The 23,777-nt window shown below is 42.6% G+C and overlaps 2 protein-coding genes across 4 annotated transcripts in view; one reads left to right on the top strand and one right to left on the bottom strand.

Moving 5' to 3' along the window:
* Positions 1 to 4,037, bottom strand: part of PRORP (protein only RNase P catalytic subunit) — a 53,081-nt gene extending 49,044 nt beyond the window's left edge. Inside the window, exons 1-2 of the mRNA XM_075103348.1 lie at positions 3,907 to 4,037; positions 1,916 to 3,334 (exon numbers count right to left, since the gene is read on the bottom strand). Of these exons, the coding sequence (XP_074959449.1) occupies positions 1,916 to 2,919 (1,004 nt within the window). The 5' untranslated portion in view covers positions 2,920 to 3,334; positions 3,907 to 4,037. The remainder of the gene's footprint in view (positions 1 to 1,915; positions 3,335 to 3,906) is intronic.
* Positions 4,038 to 4,062: 25 nt separating this feature from the next.
* On the top strand, positions 4,063 to 23,469 carry PPP2R3C (protein phosphatase 2 regulatory subunit B''gamma). 3 transcript variants are annotated; one of them, XM_075103356.1, is made up of 13 exons: positions 4,063 to 4,080; positions 4,905 to 5,032; positions 6,147 to 6,251; positions 6,853 to 6,965; positions 7,805 to 7,902; positions 13,524 to 13,594; positions 14,284 to 14,416; positions 15,577 to 15,632; positions 15,706 to 15,781; positions 16,455 to 16,591; positions 18,211 to 18,348; positions 21,793 to 21,852; positions 23,030 to 23,469. In XM_075103356.1, the coding sequence occupies exons 2-13, from the start codon at positions 4,940 to 4,942 to the stop codon at positions 23,216 to 23,218; spliced, it is 1,269 nt and encodes a 422-aa protein (XP_074959457.1). In that variant the 5' UTR covers positions 4,063 to 4,080; positions 4,905 to 4,939; the 3' UTR covers positions 23,219 to 23,469. The 3 variants fall into 3 exon arrangements, with proteins under 3 accessions (XP_074959457.1, XP_074959455.1, XP_074959456.1); XM_075103354.1 differs by lacking the exon at positions 4,063 to 4,080 and adding an exon at positions 4,134 to 4,264; XM_075103355.1 differs by lacking the exon at positions 4,063 to 4,080 and adding an exon at positions 4,410 to 4,549.
* Positions 23,470 to 23,777: the final 308 nt, after the last annotated feature.

The following is a 23,777-nucleotide window of genomic DNA, read 5'->3' as shown; positions in this document are numbered from 1 at the left end:
CTGCGTTGAGACTTTCTGACTCCACCACAACCACTACCACAGCTGCCATCCCGCTGGTGTAAGTATTCCTTTTTGCCCACAAGATCCAAAAGAGAATAGGTTACAGAATAGAAATACCCATGCCAACACACAACTGCAGACACCTCTCCCTTTGCCACTGTATTTACTATCATAGACTGCGCGATCACACATGCTGTGGGCTTTGGAATAACTGCCCTGCTTCTGCTCTCCTTTCCCATTTCTCAGCCTGATACATAGCAGTTCTTCAGTCTTCTTAAAAGGGCAACAGGCAACAGAAAATACTGTGATTCCTTGTTGTACACTCAGATATCTGTATTGGATCTGGCTGTATTTACTATTAGAAGTTGGCGCTGGTCTGCTCTTCAGAAAAATTTTATTTTGTTTGTTTAAAACTAACACCCACTCAGTTACACTTACAGAGTTCACTTCCCTGCTTACCGTACCACCCATTTCCCTTGTCAGCAAAAGTTATGTCCCAATCTGCATCAGTTTTGCAAGACTAACAGTGCTAGAAGTTGTCAGATTCTACTTCTTTTTGGTAGCTCCACATAAGCGGCTTATTTATTATCAACCACCAGCATATACAAGTTCAGCACTAGCAATTGGAAGAGACGGGTAAAACTGAGCATTTTGTACAGGTTCACCAAAAAAACCCTAGATGGGGTAACGGATCACCTACTTTCACCCCTCTTTTACGGACTTTGTTTCTTCTTCATGTTTGAAACACTACTTCCTTTAGGGAAACACCCAACATTGATCTTAAAACACGCGTCTACCTCAATCTTTCATGAATTGTTCTAATAGTCAAACACAATATTAAAGATAAAACAGGAGTTTGTCTAGCTTCAGCTTGCAGCACTGGTTTTCCACCATATACAGGCAATATACAGCTCTTCAACACGTTCATTGCCCCTGCAGTCTCCTTGCCAAGGACCTTTTATTAAGTTGAGTTTTGGGCACATGCAGCACACACCTACAGGTAAGTCCTTCTCTACTCACTGGGAAAACAGCACCCCACAAACAGATTTTTACCCACTAAACCAGTTCATCCCGACTGAAGGCTACTCTGCCTGCTCCCTAGCAGCTCTCAGGAAAGAAAATAGCTAAGGGACAGCAGTATAAACCATTCTAATAATCGTAGTGCATTCCCACAGCCATGTTTTCCATCTGGGAAGACCAGCTTGTAAAATGGCTGTGTAGCTTACATAAACCAAAGCCAACAGTTAAAAAAAGTCATAGGCTCACATACAACGGCATGACAGATATGCGATCGGCTCAGGTGAGCTACACTGTGCATTTGCAGCATAACTAGTTGTAATTTGTGGAGTCCGACCTTCACTAATGAAAACAAACTGCATGGCCTCCTAAATACTGTGTTAAAACAGAGCCTCCTATTAGGATTATTCCTCTCCTTTATTATAGAATAATTAAGATTAAGCTATACCAAGGCAACATTTAATCTTCACTTAACCTAAGCTAAATTTGCTACCTCTTTCCTTTAAAGAGAGAAACTATCTAATTTCAAATAACTTAGTACTTCTACACACTTATAGATTACACAAAAAACCCTCATACCAGTCAATATTCCACATGTACCAATCCCAGAAAGAGACGAAGTGAGACATTTCGGACAGCCAAGACTCATCACAATTTCCTACCTTCTGTACCAAGGAATAACATATAACAGGTAAAATCTTTCGATAAAAGGTGAAATCAGCAAGAATTTTACACTAATTTGGGAGCAAAAATAAAATGCATCTTTTCAGGACAATGTGTCTCTTGTGGAAAAGCAACAACCAAAATGAGATATTGAGGGATGTTATTAGACTTGATCTGTGGAATAATCTGAACCCCATCCTCATGAACTGGAGCTTGCTACTGAAACATTATTTACCTTTCAAACCATAGCTTTATACTCCGCATAAATGTTCTGTGAGGGTATATTTGATTCTCTCTCAAATATAAGAGGATACCAAACAGCTCTTTTTGTAACTCAGCACCTTTCATACCCCTGCTGAAGTCAAAAAAGGCCTGCAGGACATCCAACGTTGGGACCAAATCCTTAGCCAACATTTCATGATAAAGGTCAAATGCGAGGTTCATTTCTTGGTGACGGCTGGCTGCTTTGATACAAGATTCATAGTTCGTCCGTGAGGGAATCATAATCTTTTTTACTTCTTCCAAAAGAGTCAAGGCCATTCTCCATTGATCTGAATTACTCAGCCCTCTGATAAGAAGGTTGTAAGCCCCACTTTCTAAAATCTTAAATCTGGTTTTCATTATATCATACACATCACAAATTTCTGAAGTCTGCCCCTGCTGGACACACAATGCCAGATATTTGACCAACAAATTATATGCAATGTCACCATTACTCTTTGCCACGTGAGTCAGCAAGGACTTAGCTACATCAATGGGGCTGTTGCACCTGACCATACTGTTAAACATAACTTCTTCAAATATTCTAGGTGACAAAAAGCTTTCCCTCAGCCTGTTCCATTCCTCAGCCTGCAAAGGTTTTTCTGGAGGCTGTATGTTGGTAAACCTATGCCTTGAAAGAACTGGATTCATCAACCGTTTCTTCGGAGCTCCAGCAGAGGAAGGAAAGTGGAGTTTCTCTTCAGGTATTCCTTTAGCATCTTCATCCCATCCTTCTTCTTCTTCATAATCAATTTCAGACCTTTTCTTGGTATGAACGACATCAGTTCCTTTGGGATCCACTGGTAATGCAGTGCTAGAAGATGTCATAAAACTGAAATAGCTAGCTTTTTCTCCATTGTTGATGTTGAAAGAGACAGCAAACAGTTGTTGGTATCTTGAAAAAGGCCAGAGTGTACCACATTTCCATAGCAAAGCATGAAAACCCTGTTGACTAGTTTGAGAAAAGAGTGCCATCATGAGAAGAAATTATCTCACTATTAACTCACTGTATCTAACGAAGTTGTAAGATGGAAAATGCAGTTTGCATGGGGACATTTATTACAAAAACCCAAGGGCTGTCAAGCTGTATAGGCTTGAGTTTCAAAATGCTTGTTCTATGAGTCCTTTCTGCCTCTTATGAAAACACAGAATGATAAAATCTTTTTTCACAAAAATAAATTTCTTAGACTGTGAGAAGATGCATCCAAAATGAACATATCGTTCTTTCTAAAGAGGTGCTTTTCAGGTTTGCAGCTTATTGTTTCTGTTTGTTGGTTACTGTAAAGATGAGTACTGAGCAGTTTGTACACAGACAGGCAACTCTGATACAACTCGGCAAAAAGCGCAGGTTTTTCTTCTTCCTGCCTTCCTCCAAGTGGAGTCAGAAAGTTTCCTAAAAATAAAAAATAAACACCTCAACATCACAGCCTGCTCCGTGCTTTCCTGTCACGTTTACATTTGCATGCTAGCAAACACCAAGCACCTCGACAACGTCAGGTCAGGAGTCCCAACCCTGATCCCTCAGGCAGTCCCAGCACAGGATGTTCCTACGCTGGCTCTCTTATACCTTTCAACCTGTGACAAACTTCCATTTAACCGGTTTCCCCAACCGTAAATCCTTGGTACCGCCACTGCCAAAGCGGCGGTACCACACCACTGGCGGTGACTACACTGAAACCCCAGGTAACTGTGTGGTTATGGAGGTAAATACCGGGAGGTTGGGCGGCCGCCGGGAGGACCCCGGGCGCCACAACTCCCAGCATGCACAGCGGCACGGCCGAGCAGCGCTCTGCCTGCTGGGAAAACCTCCCCCTCCCCCTCCCCCTCCCCCTCCCCCTCCCCTTCCCCTCCCCTTCCCCCTCCCCTCTCCTCTCCCCCTCCCTTCTCCCCCTTCACGCTGCCGAAGCGTAACGAAGCGCGGTCCCGGTGCGGGCCGCGCCCTTACCCCACCCAGGCCTGGCCTACCTCGCTTGGCGCGCGGCGGCCATAGGTACCTCGGCGCTGCGAGGCGGCGGGGAGACGCTGAGGGCGAAGGCGGCGGTACGGCGGCCAGGCCACTCGCCCCCCCCCGCCCCCCCCGCTAGTCCGGAAGCGCTGCCGCGCCTACGCCTGGACTTGCAGCCAATCGCGTCGTAGGGGGTTGGTCTGCACGTGATCCCGCGCGCCCTGTTAGGATGGGGGTCGGTCCGCCATATCGGTTGCGGGCGTGGACGTCCCGAGGGTCGGGCGCGTCGGGTGGGGCACCGCGCGTGCGCGCGGGGCCGGTGGCGGGAGATGGAGTGGCAGCGGATTCTGCGGGGCCGGTTGGCGGCCCGCTGCCACCGTGAGTGCCCGGGGCGGGTGGGGGCGGCGCCTCCGGCGGGGCGGGGGCCGGGCGGGGCGGGGCGTGCCCGGTGTTGCTGCTGTGGGGGCCCGGCGGGGCTGGGGCTCCTCCTGCGGGGAGGCAGACACCCTGATTCGGGGGTTCGCGGCAGCAGGGCCGGGCCAGGGCTGCTCAGGGTACACGTCACGCCTGTGACGGCTGCGGCTCGTCACTCGTCATTCATGAGCGAGCCCACAGAGAGCGTGTGCGGCGTACAATGGCGTCCCTAGCGTCACAGAGCGAAAGGTGACTTCATGCTGCTGCTTGCAGTGAGCAGGCTCTTATGCTACCACTGTAAAACAAGAGGGCTTCTGCTTTGTCAGTCATAACCATGTGTCTGTTACAGCTGCACACCCTGTGCAGAATCAGGTGTGTGCAACTACTGAAAGAGGCGCTTCCTAGATACTCAAATAGAATAGATATGTGACGTTATTTGATGTATTTGTTATATAATTTACATAATAGGCCTGTGCTCCATTTATTTCCACCTAATATTTGTGTTACTAAACAGCATAGCTGTGTAAACCTCAGCTTTTCTCGAGCTTCTTGTTACATTAAAACTCTGGAGTACAATGCAAAAATTCTTTTCTGTGTTAATCAGCCAAAAAGAGCGAACAAGAGCTAAAAGATGAAGAAATGGAATTATTCACAAAATATTACATGGAATGGAAAGGAGGAAGAAAAAGTGGTGATACGTCATACACAAACATACCACGATTTTACTACCGGGTGAGTGAGGTATCCTGAAGAACTTCAGCAAGAGGCTATACTGTGTTATAAAGAAAGTTGTGATTATTCAAAGGGACACTTCAGCTTCAGAAGCTTAAGTAGACTGAAATCTGAATGATGTGGATTGCTAAGCATAATTTTTTGTTTTGTACAATTGTGGATTTCAGCAGTTTCAAATAATTACTAAGCATCTCATCAAAAGCCATGAAACAGTTTGCTAATCAGGAAGTAGGCTTGACTGTTTATTGAAGACAGGAAGTCCTCTTTCAGAGAAACTTCTTTCTTTAACAAAATTTTGACGTGCCAGTGTTATAAATACATACCTTCCTGTTTCTGTTTAGACACAATGCGTTGCTGCTTCATGAAAATGGTGGGTCATTGGTCTTGCAGGCTAAAGATAGGTCTGTTGCTTCCATCATCCAAGAAATGCTTGGACTGGCAACGTATGTGTGAGATGAACTGGACTGGGATGGGGGAATATGGGAGCACAAGTTTGACATCTCGATATTGCTGGCACTTGTCAGCTTGACCACTCAGCTGCTGTCTAACCTCGCACGGTCCCATATTCCTTAGGATCATGAGTTTCTGCCAATTAAGTTCTTAAGTGCCTATGTTTCAGTTGATGAATACGTACGTGACCATTCAAGTTCTGGTATTGCTGTACAGTTTTGCTTGTAAACATTGGCAGAACTTTCATACTAAGTGTTCTTCCATCTGTTTTGTTGGCCAAAACAAGTCTAGTAGATAGTCACACTTAGAGAGTAAAAACACAGTACTAAATGTCTTGTATGTGTGAGCCCTCCTATCTAGCAGCTGTGAGGAAGTGCTTACTGGGTGGGTTATCAGGTATGAGGCAGGTCTCTCTCTCTCCTGTTAAAGATGTCCTGCTTTAAATAAATATTTCAGTATTGAATTAGTTTGAGACAGTATGCAAGTGATATCCCTGTAGAAGAAGCAGGCACCATATAGCATTCTGGTAGATAGGTTGTTATTTTCTGGCAGGTAACAGCTCCATCAGAGTGCGTGAGTCAATACTACCTAAGAGTACTTGCTAGATGTGTAGTTTTTGAATGGTACCGCTGTATGGAAACTTAAAACACCACAATGTTTCTAGCTGCCAGCTGAAGATGAAGTCTTGCTTCAGAAATTAAGAGAAGAATCTAGAGCAGTCTTTCTGCAAAGAAAAAGTAGAGAGCTGTTGGATAACGAAGAGCTGCAGGTAGGAAAATATTTTCTGTATGTTTCATAATGGCTTCTGAATAGACTTCCTCTTTCTGCAGAGTCTGATTATCTCCCATCTGTCTGCAGACCCGTGCGGTATGGTGCTTTGTGTTTGGGCACATTGGCTGGTTGTGAAGCACTAGCTAAAGCTGAAGTGCTGCATAGTCTTGGGCTGCTAATGTCAGTGTAAAGCTTCCTCATCATGATACGTGTGAGGACTATGGTTTCTGGTTTTCCAGCACACTCCAACAATTTCGCTAGTGCACCCAGAAGAAGAAACAAGCACTGTTTAAGTATCACTGAGAGAGACTCCAAAGATGGTTGCGTTTACTGTAGTGCAAAGACAAAAAGGGGTGTGACCCTAGAAGTCCTAGTGAGTGAGAGAGGGGGTGTGTGTGTCTGTGTGTGGTTTAACACCAGTTTAGTGCAGTGGAAATACTGCTTGCTTGCTTTTCTGGCTGAACTGACAATGTGTACTCGTTAACTGAGATAGCCTTGCAGCAAAACCACATTTTTGCTGCATTTCTTAGATGCTCTGTCTTAAGCATGTTAACATCTCTATAGATACATCTTCTTAACGAAATATAAATGCCTTTTAGAATCTATGGTTTCTACTGGACAAACATCAGACATCACCAATGATTGGGGAAGAAGCAATGATCAATTATGAGAACTTCCTGAAAGTTGGTGAAAAAGCTGGACCTAAGTGCAAGTAAGGCTTTCTTCTCTTGTGTATGCTTACTTTGGCTAAACCTAAGTGCTGCCGTAACTTTCAGTTGCTAAAATAGACAGAAGCAGGATACTGGTGCAATAAAATCATGTCTATGTAGTTTTTAATGAGCTAGTTGCTTTGCATCCATGCAAAGATATATTGCCCTACATCTGTGAGGGGACTTCTGATAGAGGTGTCTGCAAGGGGAGTATTGCATCCTTTTGAAGAAGAAATTCTTACCAGCATGAGCATTTTTACAATGTTAGTGGCCAATAAACAGCACATTTTGTATTTGAAGAGGGAATCATGTCTCTAGTGATATTGTCCATCCTTCCCTAATATCTTCTGATCGTAAATTGCCTACCAGGTGTTCTGTGTACGGCATATAGTGAATTTTCCTTCTTTATGCTCCCGTTAGAGACTGCTGTTGTGCACGTAGCTTTGTGATTGAGTTCGGGCAGAGCAGATTACTTGTCAGTACTCGCAGTTCCTTTTATGTGCATATCGTTGTAGAAGATTGGAAGCTACCAAATATATTGTACTAAAGAGAAAGTAAATTGAATGAAAGCTCTCAGGACTCTGTCATCACTGAAGAGTTTCATGAGCAGCAAAGGCAGCTGCTTTTTATTGAGTTTACCGTTGTTACTTGGTAGGTTACTTGTACACTTGATGGGTGTAGTGTAGCAAATTAATGTCTTTGAATACACAGTATTTGAATACACATTCTGTAACATTAAAACAGTACTTTAAAGTGTCCGTATGTTTTGGATGCTGTAAGTAGACCTGTCAGTGTAGTGTAATCAGATGCACAGAAGTAGCTTTGTGTTTGTGTTTTACAGGCAGTTCTTCACAGCTAAGATCTTTGCTAAATTACTCCATAATGATCCTTACGGGAGGATATCTATCATGCAGTTTTTCAATTATGTCATGCGAAAAGGTTAGTTGACGCTTATTCTGTGTTGATGAGAAGTTTTTTTATTTTCAAGTCTATTTTAAGCTTTATTAATTACTTGCTGTTCTCTTCAAGAGCGGTGAGATCTCGCCCTTGATTGCTAATGCTGTTTTCCTGGAGACTTGGGATTTTTTTCCGGTTATTAGTAGGTGGGAGTTAACCCTACTTCTGAAATCCACCTCTCCTCAGTCAGAGACATCCTTGATCTGTTTGTTACATATATTGTCATTCTGATTTCCTTTATTCAGGCAATACTGTGAAGAGCAAAACAGTGAAGTAATGTGGCAAGTGTAATCCTAACCACTGTGATCAGACATAGAATCATAGAATGTTGAGTTGGAAAGGACCCACAAGGATCATGGAGTCCAACTCCTGTCCCTGCACAGGACAACCCCAAATTTACACCACATCTCTGAGGGCGTTGTCCAAGTGCTTCGTCAATAGCATCAGGCTTAGTGCTGTGACTGCTTCCCTGGGGAGCCTGTTCCAGTGCTCCACCACCCTCTGGGTGAAGAACCTTTTCCTAATATCCAACCTAAACTTCCCCTGGCACGTCTTCCTGCCATTCCCTTGGGTCCTGTCATTGGTCACCAGAGAGAAGAGATCATCATGAGCCATGCACGATCCAGAAGGTTCCTGCAAAGCATCGAGGACAAGTTTTTGATGCAAGTGGTGGAGGAGCCAATGAGGCCAGATGTGATGCTCGACCTTATCCTAACAAACAAGAAAGGGCTGGTTGAGGATGTGAGAGTTGGGGGTACCCTTGGCTGCAGTGACCATGAGATGGTCAAGTTTAGGATACTGTGAGGTAGAAGCAGGGCTATGAGTCAGGTTACAACCTTGGACTTCAAGAGGGCCAACTTTGGCCTTTTCAAAGACCTGCTAGGAGGAATCCCATGGGCTAGGGCTCTGGAAGGCAGGGGGGACCAAGAAAGCTGGATAGTATTCAAGGACCACTTCCTCTGAGCTCAAGATTGGTGTATCCCCAGGAGGAAGAAGTCAGGCAGAGGAGCCAGGAGACCTGGATGGATGAGCAAAGAGCTTCTAGAGAAACTCAAATGGAAGAGGGAGGTTCACAGTATGTGGAAAAAGGGACTGGCCACCTGGGAGGAATACAGGAATGTTGTCAGGGTGTTCAGAGATGTGACAAGGAAGGCCAAGGCCCACTTGGAACTAAATCTGGCAATTCATGTCAAAGATAACTAGAAGGGCTTCTTTAAATACATCAGCAGTAAAAGGAAGACTGGGGATACAGTGGGCCCACTGCTGAACAAGGAAGGGGCCCTGGTAACACAGGATGCAGAGAAGGCGGAGTTACTGAATGCCTTCTTTGCCTCGGTCTTTACTGCTAAAGCTGGCCCTCAGGCATCTCAGCCCCCAGAGAGGAGAGGACAAATTGGGACAAAGGAAGACTTACCATCAGTTGAGAAAGACTGGGTCAGAGATCCCCTAGGCAAACTGGACCCTCACAAATCCATGGGCCCCAATGGGATGCACCCGCAAGTGCTGAGGGAGCTGGTGGATGTTCTTGCTGAGCCTCTCTCCATCATCTTTGAAAGGTCATGGAGGACAGGAGAGGTGCCCGAGGACTGGAGGACAGCAAATGTCACTCTGGTCTTCAAAAAGGGCAAGAAGGAGGACCTGGGGAACTATAGGCCAGTCAGCCTCACCTCCATCCCTGGAAAGGTGATGGAGCAGTTCATCCTGGAGGTCATCTCCAGGCATGTAGAGGAAAAGAAGGTTATCAGAAGTAGTCACCATGGATTCACCAAGGGAAGATCATGCTTGACCAACCTGATAGCCTTCTACAATGGCGTGACTGGCTGGGTTGGTGAAGGGAGAGCAGTGGATATTGTCTGTCTTGACTTCGGTAAGGCATTCGACAGTGTCTCCCTTAGCCTCCTCACAGGCAAGCTAAGGAAGTCTGGGTTGGATGAGTGGACAGTGAGGTGGATTGACAACTGGCTCAACAACAGAACTCAGAGGGCTGTGATCCAGCAGAGTCTGGATGGAGGCCTGTCACTAGTGGTACTCCCCAGGGGTCTGTGCTGCGTCCAGTCCTGTTGAACATATTCATCAATGACCTGGATGATGGGATAGAGTGTAACCTCAGCAGGTTTGTTGATGATATCCAGCTGGGAGGACTGGCTGATACACCAGCAGGCTGTGCTGCCATCCAATGAGACCTGGAGAGCTGGGCCGAGAGGAACCTGATGAAATTCAACAAGAGCAAGTGCAAGGTCCTGCACCAGGGGAGGAACAACCCCATGCACCAGTACAGGCTGGGGGCTGAACTACTGGAAAGCAGCTCTGTTGAGAAGGACCTGGGAGTGCTGGTGGACAAGCAGCTGACCCTGAGCCAGCAGTGTGCCCCTGTGGCCAAGAAGGCCAATGGTATCCTGGGCTGCATTAAAAGGAGTGTGGCCAGCAGGTCAAGAGAGGTTATCCTCCCCCTCTAGTCTGCCCTAGTGAGACCACATTGGGAGTACTGTGTCCAGTTTTGGGCCCCCAGTTTAAGAAGGATGTGGAACTGCTTGAGCAAGTCCAGCAGAGAGCTACCAAGGTGATCAGGGGACTGGAGCGTCTCCCATATGAGGAAAGGCTGAGAGACTTGGGTTTGTTCAGCCTGGAGAAGAGAAGACTGAGCGGGGATTTCATAAATATCTATAAATATCCAAAGGGTGGGTGTCAGGATGATGGACTAGGCTCTTTTCAATAGTGCCCAATGACAGGACAAGGGGCAATGGGCACAAGTTGGAACATAGGAAGTTCGACCTCAATACGAGAAAAAAACTTCTTTCCTGTGGGGGTGACAGAGCAGTGGAACAGGCTTCCCAGGGAGATTGTGGAGTCCCTTCCCTGGAGACATTCAAAACCCACCTGGGTGCGTTTGTGTGCCCCCTGCTCTAGGTGTGCCTGCTGAAGCAGGGGGGTTGGACAAGATGATCTCCAGAGATCCCTTCCAACCCCTGCCATTCTGTGATCAGTGCTTGCCCCTCCTCCTCCCCTTGTGAGGAAGCTGTAGACTGTGATGAGGTCTTCCCTCAGTCTCCTCTTCTCTAGACTGAGCAAACCAAGTCCCTTTAGCAGCTCCTTGTATGGTTCCCCCTCTAAACCCTTCACCAACTTCATGGCCCTCCTCTGGGCCTGTCCAGCAGATAAGAGACTGTCCAGCAGATAGCTTTGTTTGCGATATTTCCTTCTACAGAATGGTGGTATTTGTGTTTTCAGACTGTGCTTCTCAAATATGTCAATACATTCTTGTGCTTGTCACTATAGCCTTACCATATTTTCAGCTATTTTTTGTTATAAATAACCACTTGGGCTGAAAAATGCCTTTTTTTTTTTTTTAAATCTTGTTTAAAAAGCTGAGGCTGCATAGCAGAAAGGAAGATTGCCTCATTGCCTTGTCCACTGGCTACTGTGTTCTTAGGTCTGGCAGAGCCTTCAGGAGGGGAGAATAGCACCTTTCCCTAGAGCAGCTCAGCTTGTTTAACTTAAAATCTTGTGGTGCAAGGGATGAGAGATGAGTTGAGCAGGAAACCTGCTGAGTAGATATGCAGAGTATGCAAGAAAGGAGTAATAGACCCATTTGCAAGAAGCAGCAAACCCAAAAGCTGCAAGATAGCAGACTTGCGAAGAAGTCTGTGAAAATTGTATGCATTTCAAAAAGGCCTACCGAGATGGACACAACAGAGGTTCTTTCAGAGCTCTTTATTTCATTTATTTCACCCAGAAGTTTTAAGTCTTTTGTAAAAGACTTAAGGAAAAAGAACAGCGCAAAAACCCCCAAGCCAACAACAAAAAATCCAAACAAATAAAAAAAAAAAATTTGGAGACTGGAAACCTTTTGGCATGTCCCATGTCAGCCAGATTTTGTTTTCAGACTTTGGCCAGCATAAGGTCCCATCGCAGTGATTGTCTGCAAGTCCCTCTTGTGTCAGTTGAATAAGGATCCTTAGTTTTGCTAGCACTGGAATTGCCTAATGACGTCAGCCCAGTAGTATGCCTGTGCAGTAGCTGAGATCATTTCTATTGTCTATTTTACAGCATTCCATGTGCGGGCTAAGACCAGGCCAGGTATTAAAGGATGAAAAGGCTTAAATTCCTGTAGGAACTTTCAGTTAATACTTTAGATTGGAATTAGTGATTTCCATCTGTATTCACTGCTAAAAGTCCTTCAGTGTGTCACTGAAAGGAGAGGAAAGTCACGGATGATGAAGGGAGTTATTCTGCAGCTGCTTGAGCTGGTCCAAGTTGGGGCAGTGCAGTCCCACATTTCACCTTGTTTTGATGAAACTTGTGCAGCAGAGCGGTCAGCCTCCAGAGTAATGCTGCAGCAGGGAAGAGGCCATACCATCCTGAGCTAAAAAAGTCTTAAACTGCTGTGCTTTGCGTGTGTGATGGTATTCTCCAACCAGCTGAACTCATCAATGAGCTTTTGGGGTTTTTCTTTTATATGATTGGTAAAGTTTTAGGAATAGCTGCATGTACTCACACACTTGTGCTGAACATGTAGCATTCTGTCTTTCTCTTCCTACCTGCTTCTGGAGGAGTTCCTACAGTCCATGGGTTAGTCTTTCTTCCTCTTTCTTAGTGATCTACACAGCCCTTTTGGGAGGGGGTGAGAGAATGGTGACATTAACTGGATAATGGTGAAGCATTTCCCAAAGCACCATTTGTCTCCACTAACACTCCCCCCTTCAGGAGGAAAGGCGGTCAAGTCTGTTGGCTTTGTCCAAACAAGTCAAGCCTAGTAAGTGTCTTGAATCACTTCAGACTGTATGATACTCTTATCTTTAAACTTCAGCCAACAAAGAAACAGCCTCACTGTACAGCCTCTGTCATCTCTAAGTGATACTCAGTCCACCTTGACAAATACTTACCCTGAAGAGATTAATGTTGGTATGAAGCACAGCTCATATTCCGTAAGAGAAACTTTTAAACTGTTTCTTCATAAAATTGAAGTTAAATTTAATGTGAAACGTGAGTAATAGTTTTTGTGCCTAATCTGTACTCCATCTCTGTTACTGTGCTTTAACAATGGCCTCAAGCACATTGTCCTATAGATTACGTGATTAATGTGCCTTCTCATTTGCAAAAATAGATGCTTGTGCTATTCTAATTCTGTTGTAACTCAGAAGTGAGGGCAAGACCTTTGGCTGTAGCTGCAACGTCTCGTGCTGCACAAGGAGCTGTAGTAATCTGATAATCAATCTGTAAATTATATTGTACAGCTGTTTTTAATGCAGTGAAAATGAAATGCTACACATATCTAGGTCAGCAAGAGAGAACAAATCCATATGATTCCATGTACCAGATAAAATGTGCCTGCTCAGGCATTTCTCCCATCTAGTTATTATAAGGCAGTCTTGGCCACAGTGTACCGTATATCGCCAGTGACTCCTTACCAACTTAGAGACTGAAATGGTATTTCTAAGCAGGGCTGGTATGTATCATGGCTTTGCTTAAATCTCAAAAAAATGGGAAATAGAGGCACTTAACACCCAACAGTGCCTTGTGGCCTTTAGAATAACTTCAAATTTTGGTGAGGCCTCAAAAAACCTCTCGGTTTTTGCATTGTGATTCCATTTTCTGTTTTACAGTATGGCTTCATCAGACAAGAATAGGTCTCAGTTTATATGACGTGGCAGGACAGGGCTACCTCAGAGAATCAGTAAGTAAATTCTTGATTAACTTAATGTGTCTTTAGTCAAATGACAGAACATCAGAAAGGCTTCACTTTTATTCCAGTCTTATCTCATAAAAGCTTATATCATAATCTAGATTTGGGGTGGGCACATATGTTTGGATAAATAGCAGTCTCTGTGTGCTAGAGATTTGGTGGTGAGAGTGCTGCTAGCCTTTTTAACATATGGGTAGTTCTCTGAAAAAGAGATTGTAGATATCAAGGTTTCATGTCATGAGCACTTTACTAGATTTAGTAGGATATAGTAGAAATGACAAAAAGGGATGGCTAGAGTCGCCCCAGTGAGTTATTCTCCTGATCTAACAGGAGTTAATATTATAAAATAAGTAAGATTCTAGTTGCCACTCCAATTAGGAGTTATGCGCTGGTATTTGAAACATACAGTTGAATGCCTTTATATTTACATGTAAATATTGTCTACTTTTCTGCTTTATTCATAGACTATTTCAGTCATGGCATCACATGTGCATGTCTATGAGCTAGGATTTCTTGCATGGAGACAGAAGCTTTTTTTGCCTGCTTTCATGCTCTTTCCTGCATTGTTGCAGGATTGTATTTTTAACAAAATATACTTGCAAGCCAGGGTGGAATATAGCAAACATGCAACAATAGTAGTATTTAAAGCTTGTTTTCTTTTCTTTTCTTAATTCTTGCAGGATTTAGAAAACTATATTTTGGAACTCATTCCTACTTTGCCACAACTGGATGGTTTAGAAAAATCTTTTTACTCCTTCTATGTCTGCACAGCAGTTAGAAAGTTCTTCTTCTTTCTGGATCCTCTCAGAACAGGTAGGTCCTATTTTTCAAAATTTTAAATATGTGGGAGTATTTTCATTTTTAAAATGTTTCCAGGAAGCTACTTGTGTTTTCAAAGTAATACCTAGTTGTCTTTGTAGGCTTTTGTTCAGCAATTTGTATTTGAAGATTACTCTCCACTGAAGACCATGAGTCTCTACATAGTCTAATAATCCACTTCTACAGCTAATGAATTTCTGAGATGCCCATCAGTTGTGGTACTGCAGAGCTATCTCATAGAAACTGACAAATAAGTTATTGTTTCATCATAATGCATCATTAGCAGTAGCTAATTTTATAAGTGTTTAGGGTGAATAGAAAACAGCAACTAACAACAGAACTGCTTGGCAGGACATCCACAGAGCTGTGGAAACGTTCAAGAATGCTTATTGTGGTGTGCTCCTCCTGTGATTAAATTTGTGTACACCATGTAAACTCATTAGAAAAGGTTTGCAGTGGTGACTGTTAGTCCTTATTACAGATGCAGCTCCCTTAGAGAACAGCTTGCTTTTTTCTTACGCCCTTGATTTAAGTCACAAACTGTATGTGTTTTCAAGATCTAGCTGTGCCATTCAAAGATGTCAGAGTTGTGTGGGCAGTAGCCTCTGGTAGAGGTAATTACAAACAGTAGAGAGAGGGTGTGTGAAGTTATAATGCCATTATTTTGCACAGCTATTTGTGCCGTGTCTGCCCACCAGTTGAAGCTAAAACAGCAGAACAGCAGAACAGTGAATTCTGCCACCTTAGCTTTGTGTCACGCTTGTAGTTTCTGAAGGTGTAAAAATATCACATCATTTAAGAGACTATTATTCCAACAAATGTTTTAAGCATACTTTCTTTGTGTTTTTTACTTTACATTTTGAACTGATGTTTTTCATCAGGTTTTTTAGGCTTTTAAGGCTTCAGGATAAGTCCTCTTCTGCCAGTATGAGGCTAGTTTTATTCAGTTGTTTTAAAAGCTATTTTTATTGTATCTCTTAAATTACAGCCTTATCCTTGATGTTAGAAGTTAGTTTTCTCTTTTCAAAAAGGCTTCTTTTTTTTTTTTCTGCTCAGAATACTTCTTTCTTAAGCAGAACCATCTAAATGAGAACAGTCAAATGGACATGTTGGCTGGGCAACTGTTAAAACGTGTTTTCCTTTTCTTGCTGCAGGGAAGATAAAGATACAGGATATTTTAGCTTGTAGCTTCCTGGATGACTTACTGGAGGTAAAGATCTCTTAGCATATACTATTGTATTTTAATTTACTCTTTCTGAATTCTAATCTTATGTTTCACTTAGTTAAGGGATGAAGAACTTTCTAAAGAAAGTCAGGAAACAAATTGGTTTTCTGCTCCTTCTGCATTAAGAGTTTATGGTAGGTTCCTTTATATGTGAATGCTTTTTTTTTTTTTTTTGGCCTCCCCCCACCCCTCCTTGCATGACTTAGTCACCTTGCATGACTTAGTCACATTCTTAGTGTTATTTTTCCTCTGGTTTTCTCTCTTTAAATCCTCCTGATAACGTATTTTCAACTCCTGTAGCCATCCTTTCAGTATATCTTCTTGACTTTCTTTACAGTTTTGGTTCCCCACTGTTGCTCTTTACCATGCTTTGATCCTCTGTCATTGTGTGCTTGTTGCACAAGGCACAAGTTTCCTCTGTAACCTTCTCTTTTGACTGTTCTATTCATGCTTTTGCATCACCTTTGGCTCTTTTCTCATTCTTAGAGCAGATCTCTCTAAAATAATATGCTCTTAGCCTTCTGCTCCTTTCTGTGTATACACAACCTTTACTTTTGAGCCTTTACCTTGGAGTAGAACTACTAACACCTCGTTATGGGAATCCCACTTCCCCTCCTGCCATGTTCTGTGCTCATTTATGATGCTCTATGAATGTTATTGTGGATCTAGCATATTCCCACTTAACTGCATTAACTTTATGATGAAAATTAAATAAACGTTAAAGAAGTGCTACGTTTTCTTTCTCTGTTGAAACAGTTCTTTGCTGATATAGGTATATTATGTTTTGCTCTCTCTATCTCCTCCTAGGCCAGTACTTAAACCTTGATAAAGATCACAATGGCATGCTCAGCAAAGAAGAACTGTCCCGGTATGGAACAGGGACTCTGACCAATATATTTTTGGATCGTGTCTTTCAGGAATGCTTAACGTATGATGGTGAAATGGTAATAACATATTTTCACTTTGTTCACTATATAAAAGCTTTGGCTTATTGAGATGGGAAATGTTTCATAATCAGTATCTTTAAAATAAAGAGTACCTTGAGGTAACATTTGTTTATCATTGTGCACACAAATGACCATGCAGCAGATTAGAAAATTAATTTTCTTAACAGCAAGGTGATCGCAGAGTGGCTTAAAGACAAGTTGCTTGTTTGGAAAAGCAGAGGTGATGCAAAATTCAGACAGCCCAGGATAAAGCTTCTTGTAGATTCAATAACATAAAGTGCATGTTGAAAAAATGTATAGATGTAGCAATGCTTTAGTTACAAGTAATTATTTAAAGAGAACCAAAGACAAGTGGCACACTTGAGACTAGTGTAAGTTAGCTAATCTGTCCACTTCCTCACGAAGACAACAGTGGATTTTCTAGATTTCTATAGCTCTGAAAAATGGGGAGTCTAACTAAATTAGAGTTAAAATAAAAACTTATATCTGTTTGAAAGCTTTACTTAATGTGTTGCTACTTTGTCTGTATTCAGATGGCTGAACTCTAAAAGTGCCTTAGCAGTTTTTGGTAGAATCACAGAATCATTGCGGTCATGAGAGATCCTCTGGGTTGCCCTTTGCTGGGCTTGCTATGGTAGGTCCAGCTCTCTCTTTTCTGAGGGAGACCAGAACAGAACCCAGCACTCAGATGTGGGCTAAGCAGTGCTGAGTAGAGGAGAAGGATCACCTTGCTTGACTTACTAGCAAAGCTCTTCCAGCAGCTCAGGATGCTCTCAGCAGCCTTTGCCACAAGGACACATTACTGGCCTGTGTTCAGTTTTGCTGCCCATCAGGACCCCCAGGTCTGTCTGTGCAAAGCTGCTTTTTGACTAGTCAGCCCCCAGCGTGTGCTGGTGCATGAGGTTATTCCTCCCCAGATGCAGGATTTTGCATTTGCTCTGTTGAACTTGATGAGGCTCCTGTCAGCCCATTTCTCCAGCCTGTCCAGCTCCCTCTGAATGGCAGCACAACTCAGGTGTTTAAGGTAGGCAGGGTAATACACATAGGACTGAAGGATTTCTGTCCTTGTCACAACTGTATCTTGATCGGGAAACGAAGAATCAGTACTAATGAAAAAGAAAAGTGTGATACATATTTGTGATGTCTACTAATGCTTCTACTGCATGATTTGCAAACCTGCCTACTCTGGTCTAAGGATTATATACGTTAATTGGCCATATAGTTCACTGCTTGGTAATGGTAGGCTTGCTGCCACTGGATGTTTGAGTTGTGGTAATGAAAAACTTTTTATATGGCTTTTCTTCACTAGTTGGGTATGTTCAGCAGTCTAAAGATGTATTAATCATTATTTAAAAGCATATATAGTATGTTTAATTTGGTTTTATGCTTGGAATCCCATTTTACCTCTAAGATGGCAGGATTTCCTATTGTCAGCAGTCATTAGAACCTAGCTTTTCTATTCATATCGGTGGTAGCAGCCATTTTCTATTTCACGTTGTCTTTTTCAGAAAATAGACTGATCCCCTACAATGAAATAGCCGCCAATTATAAAGTTCCTGCTTGCAAAATCAATTTAGAAAGAAGACTGTAATAAACATGATTGTATCTACTCTTAGGACTATAAAACCTACCTGGACTTTGTGCTCGCATTAGAAAACAGAAAGGAGCCTGCAGCTCTGCAATATATTTTCAAACTGCTTGATATAGAGAACAAAGGATACCTGAATGTCTTTTCCCTTAATTATTTCTTTAGGGTAAGTCTCTTTCTACAGGTAGGCCATTTTCTGTGTTTATAGTGTTATAGCCCGTGTGCTTCTGCATGCAGATCTGCAGGAAATCACTTTAAATTACTAGTACCCACTGGGAGGCTAGTAACTACTTCTAAGAAGATTTAAAATATTAAAAAAATGTTCCAAAACTTGGAAAGAATTCAAAAGGTATTTTCAACATTTTATCTGCAGTTGAAATTAACTGTTATGAAACTCATTTGGGAAAAATATTTTCTGTTGATTTTTTTTTCTTTTAATTGAAAATATCCTAAAATTGCCTAATGATTATCTATTAAAATCTCTTACGATGGTTCTAATTGGTTATTGACCATGGTTTTAATTTCCACTGTAATCCTGAAATTCAGTAGAAGAAATGAAAATAATGAAATGCAGTCATGGGCCTGAACAGCTGTGGATTTTTCATTCAGTGTATTGATTGCAAAAAGCTTCCTGTATTTTTCATATTTTGTATTTTTATCTATTGCTCCTAGAATAGATTTAAAATAAGCTTATAATTTTTTAGTTGCTGTTAAAATTAACCTAAGGCTTGCAAACTCTTCCTTGAAATTGTGGTTTGTGTGAGAGTGGTTTTTTTGTTTTTCTTCTGGCTTGTGGTGGTTTTGGGTTGAGGGTTGGGGGGCAGATGTTTTGGGTTTTTGTCTTGGTTTTTTAATAGATACCTGAGGTATCTTGGGAAGGGAAATGTCGTGCAGTAAAATACTATTTTTGCTGTGGATAGTTCAGGCTGAGTTACGAGTGTGATGCTTTTTTCATGTACAAGATCCCTTCAGTGATATCTATTCATATGCAGGGACAAGAACTTCAGTCTTCTTTATGTGGATCTTTGTATTGTAACTATAAAAAGAAACAATTTCAATGTACTTAGCCATACGCTCAAAGTACGACAAACATGGTACATACTTCATTCAGCTCATTAAGTAAATCATTCAGGCCTGCTCAAGGCATAATCTTATACCCACTTTATTTCTATAACGCAATAAGTCTCCGGTTGAACATGAACCTTGATAGTGCCTACAACCATATCATTTTGTAAAAATAAGACTTCTTATCTGGAAGACCGCTTCCAAAAAGGAAAGGCTTTTTTTTTAATAACAAACAAACAACACTCCCCCAAAAGCTCACAACTTTATTTTTTTCTTTTAGTGCCTTGGAAGCATCAAATAATTTAGGGTGGAATGGACCTTCTGAGGTCACCTGCTCCCAGCATCTACTCAGAGCAGGGGCAGCTTCGTGATTAGGTCGAGTTGCTCAGGGCCTGTCCAAGCAAGTTTTGCTACTCTCCAAGGAGGGGAGGCTGCGGCCTCTTTGGGCACCCTGTTCTGGTGTCTGACCACCCTGACTGAGACAACTTTTCTCCCTTCCTTTCACCCTTCCTCCCATCTTTGTCTAATTGGAATGCCGCTTGTTGTCTCTAACCACCTGTAGGGGAATAGACAGGGATTGGCGACCGGAAGATCACGGGATGTGACGGAAAGATAGACTCCTCCCCATAGGATTGGCAGGAACAGGAAGTGCAAGAGCTATATAAGCGTGTGACGCAGCTAAATAAACGGACATTTTGTACCCATCATATTGATGTCTGTGCAACACTGTCCCCAGGGTGGGTAGAGCCCTGTGTCCCGGAGATATGCGGCCCAAGATAAGTTCTCCCGTAGAAGCGTACAGCTACACCACCTGCTAGGTAGTTAAAAAGAGTAATTAGATTTTTCCCACCACCCCGGCCTTCTGTTCTATGGGTGAATTAATCCCCACCTCAAGCCTCTCATCTCAGCTGTGCTGTGCTTTAGCCCCGCAAGCATCCTGATAGCCCTCTAGTTGTTTCTCACTGGTTTGTCAGTGTCTCATAAAGGGGAGCCCAAAACTGTGAGGCTGCATCTGGAGTACTGTGTCCAAATGTTGAGTCAGGAGGAATAATCACCTCCCTGAACCTGCTTGTACTAATGCAGCCCAGTATTTAACTGCATTCATCACTACAAGGGCACCCTGCAGATTCTTGTTCAACTTCTTGTGCACCAAGACCTCCAGCACCTTTCCTGCCAAGCTGCTTCTAGCCAGCTGGCCCCCTGCAGCGTACTGCTACACGGGGTTGTTCTGCTGCAGGCGCAGGCAGGGTTTGTGCATGTGCCTGTTGAACCTCATCATGAACTTTCTTTAGTTGTTGTAGCTGTGTTGTACACTTGATGGGCAACTGTAGGCCATGACTTGGCAATACTAAGCATCCTAGAGAAACTAAGCAATGACTTGTCTTCTCTCCCTGCTTTTACAGCTCACCATTCCCACCTCTTTCTCCACTTCTGTTCATGTGGCAGTAGGGCTCAGGGAGGCCAGGGGCCACATCAGCTGTCTCTGACTCTGATTTTAATAAAGGGTATTAATTTACAGTTCTACATGAATTTTTAGTATTGTCATAGTACATAAGTGATTCTAATACGAAAGCAATTTAACAAGGTAATTCTGTATTATAAGCTACTGTTGCATAGCTATTTTTGTGCGTGTCTCCAGTTACATACTTTATGGCTTAGTTACTGAAAAGATTCCTTGACTACAGCAGATGCTTGATCATACTCCAGAATATGTCCCTCCTTTAAACTTTTTGAAATGGAATGTTCTAAGTTTTTCTTGAAATCAGAACGGTTCCTTTTCATTCTGAATAATTGATTTTCTGCTAGCATAAGTGTGGGTAGGTCTGCAGCTGATACAGCCGTGCTGACAAGGCTATGCAGCTTGTGCCAGTGAAACAAACAGTTTTGTTCATGGTTGTTATTTGCAGGCAGAGGTTTGGTGATGGAGCTGTTTAAATAGTACCACATTAAAAGAACTGAGAGTAGGCAATACTATTTTGCTCCACATGAGAAATGTCCACTTATGGCATGAACTGGGAGAGCTCTTCCATGCATGGACAATTGCTCAAATAGACAAACAGATCGTCTCCCTCACATTATTATTTGATCAACCATAATACAGGTTCTGTTTTCAAAGCAATTGAAAGTGTGAGTAGCCACACTGCTTCTTCTGTCTGCTGGTTGGTCTTTTCCCTTCTCTCTTTCCCTAGTCTACATTTCACACTTTGTCAGAAAACTTAACCTTCTGGTTTGAGTGTATTACTGTCTTAAGCTTTGAGTGTAGAGTGATAATATTCAGGTATCTGCATGTCCCATTTGTGGAGTGCTCAAACACTGGCCGGAATGAAAGTTGGGTTCTCACCATATTGACTAAGGTCTGTGAACCTAGAGATGCATATCACTGATCATGCCTTAACTCACCCATGCCTCCCTTGTGGAAGAGAATTGACTGCAAGCAGTACTATGAACGCTTTGTACAGGGCAGTGCAGAAGAATTAAAGAAGTTTCATACAGTGTCAGTATAATACTGCACTACCTATTCCTAATTTTTTTTTTTTTTTTCTAGGCTATTCAGGAACAAATGAAAATCCATGGACAAGAACCAGTTTCTTTCCAGGATGTCAAGGTTAGTTTTACCGAATAGAGTACTACGTGAAATGTTTGAACAAGCCTTTCATAATTTATCATAGAATCACAGAATAGTTTGGGTTGGAAGGGACCTTTAGAGGCCGTCTAGTCCAACCCCCCCTGCAATGAGCAGGGACATCTTCAACTAGATCAGGTTGCTCAGAGCCCCGTCCAACCTGACCTTGAATGTTTCCAGGGATGGGGCATCAACCACCTCCCTGGGCAACCTGGGCCAGTGTTTCGCCACCCTCATAGTAAAAATCTTTTCTTTGTATGCAGTCGAAATCTACCCTCCTTTAGTTTAACACCGTTACCCCTTGTCCTGTCACAACAGGCCTTGTTGAAGAGATTGCCCCCATCTTTCCTCTAGTCCCCCTTTAACTAATGAAAAGCTGCTATAAGGTCTCTCTGCAGCCTTCTCTTCTCCAGGCTGAACAACCCCAACCCTCTCAGCCTGTCCTCGTAGGATATGTATGTTATATTGTAGTTTCTAGGTTGTTGTATGTTTACTTGCAGAGCAGTAGAGATGAACTGGTTTGTCCTACTTCTAGGTTTGAAAATGTCTTTCTATTCAGCAATTGCTTTGTAAGAAATCTGGTATGCAACTGTTCTAGTAGTTTCCTTACTAATAGACAAAGCACCTGTTTTAAATACATGTTGCCATGCCTTACACTTGAAGATACTTGGTATGTCTATTCTGTGGTTCAGGATCATCCCTCGGGGAGGGGGAGGCAGACTGGTAGCTATAAAAAACCTGTCTATAAAACTCTCTTTATTACTGCCTACTTTACATTTGGCAGTTTTAGTACTTTAAAAAAAGTACAGAAGCTTCTATAAAACTTTACTCATACAAGCAAACTGAGTTTCATGCTGCCACTTTGAGGGCAAAGCCTCCCCAGAAAAGCAAATTCTTATCTGAGATGTGGGAGCTGAGCACACTGCTCCTATCTGTAGCCCATTATTGTGCTTTGTGTCTTAAATGATTTGGGACTTAACAGTTTGTTTGGTTTGGGGTTTGTGGGGGTTTTTGGTTTTGGTTTGGTTTGGGTTTTTTTGTACATGAGCATGGGTGGCACTAGTTACCCAAAGATCATTCTGTCTAGGGTATAATGTAGCCGTTATTCTGCTCGTTAATGTGTGGGTTTTTTTCCTCAATTTTGACTTTTCTTTCATAGGATGAAATCTTTGACATGGTGAAGCCTAAGGATCCTTACAAAATCTCTCTTCAAGACTTAATCAATAGCAGTCAAGGAGACACTGTTACCAGCATTCTAATTGATCTGAATGGGTTCTGGACATACGAGAACAGAGAGGTCCTTGTGGCAAGTGATAACGACACCACTGCTGATGTTGATGATACGTGACTTTGAACAGGAGCAGACTGTATCCATAGAGATATCTCAATCTGATGCACCAGCTGCTGGAAGCTGGAAACATTCATTATCCAAATCAATGCCTCTTCCATTTGACTTCTCTCCCCTTGCCCTCATATAATATAAAACATGGTACATACAGGAATCGCAAAATTAATTTCTGAAACAAAAAAAAAAAGGCAAGTGTTGTTTAAGAGCTAAAAAATATCTTTTTTTTTTTAAATAAATATTTTTTGACTTTTTCCCTGTGTACTAAGGCCTATTCTTATTTTCTTATTTGAGTACCCTATTCTAAATGTGATTTTTACCCTGAAAGTAAGGATGTGGTTCTTGGTATCTTCTGTGCTGGCACTCAGCCATCCCAAGCCTCCCACTGCATTCTGTATGGCTTCTTCTAACGATAGCACTGTTGAGCATTCTGTTGTAAAGGCAGAAGTAAGAAGTAAAGAGTTCAGGCCTTTTTCTTCTATATGTGTCCAGAAAGGATAAGTAAATAACTACTGAATTGACTGAACAGTTACCTAATCCTTAAGAGGTTCATTAACAGAAA

Source organism: Phalacrocorax aristotelis, chromosome 9, assembly GCF_949628215.1.
Source record: "Phalacrocorax aristotelis chromosome 9, bGulAri2.1, whole genome shotgun sequence".
NCBI classification, from domain to species: domain Eukaryota; kingdom Metazoa; phylum Chordata; class Aves; order Suliformes; family Phalacrocoracidae; genus Phalacrocorax; species Phalacrocorax aristotelis.
This window is presented reverse-complemented; position numbering and strand designations above follow the sequence as displayed.

Excerpts from the sequence above, each read along its gene's own strand:
- PPP2R3C (XM_075103354.1), top strand. The coding sequence starts at position 4,216 with ATGGAGTGGCAGCGGATTCTGCGGGGCCGGTTGGCGGCCCGCTGCCAC. Across the intron at positions 4,265-4,904 it reads GTTGGCGGCCCGCTGCCACC|CCAAAAAGAGCGAACAAGAG; the intron begins GTGAGTGCCCGG and ends TGTGTTAATCAG. Across the intron at positions 15,782-16,454 it reads TTCTGCATTAAGAGTTTATG|GCCAGTACTTAAACCTTGAT; the intron begins GTAGGTTCCTTT and ends ATCTCCTCCTAG.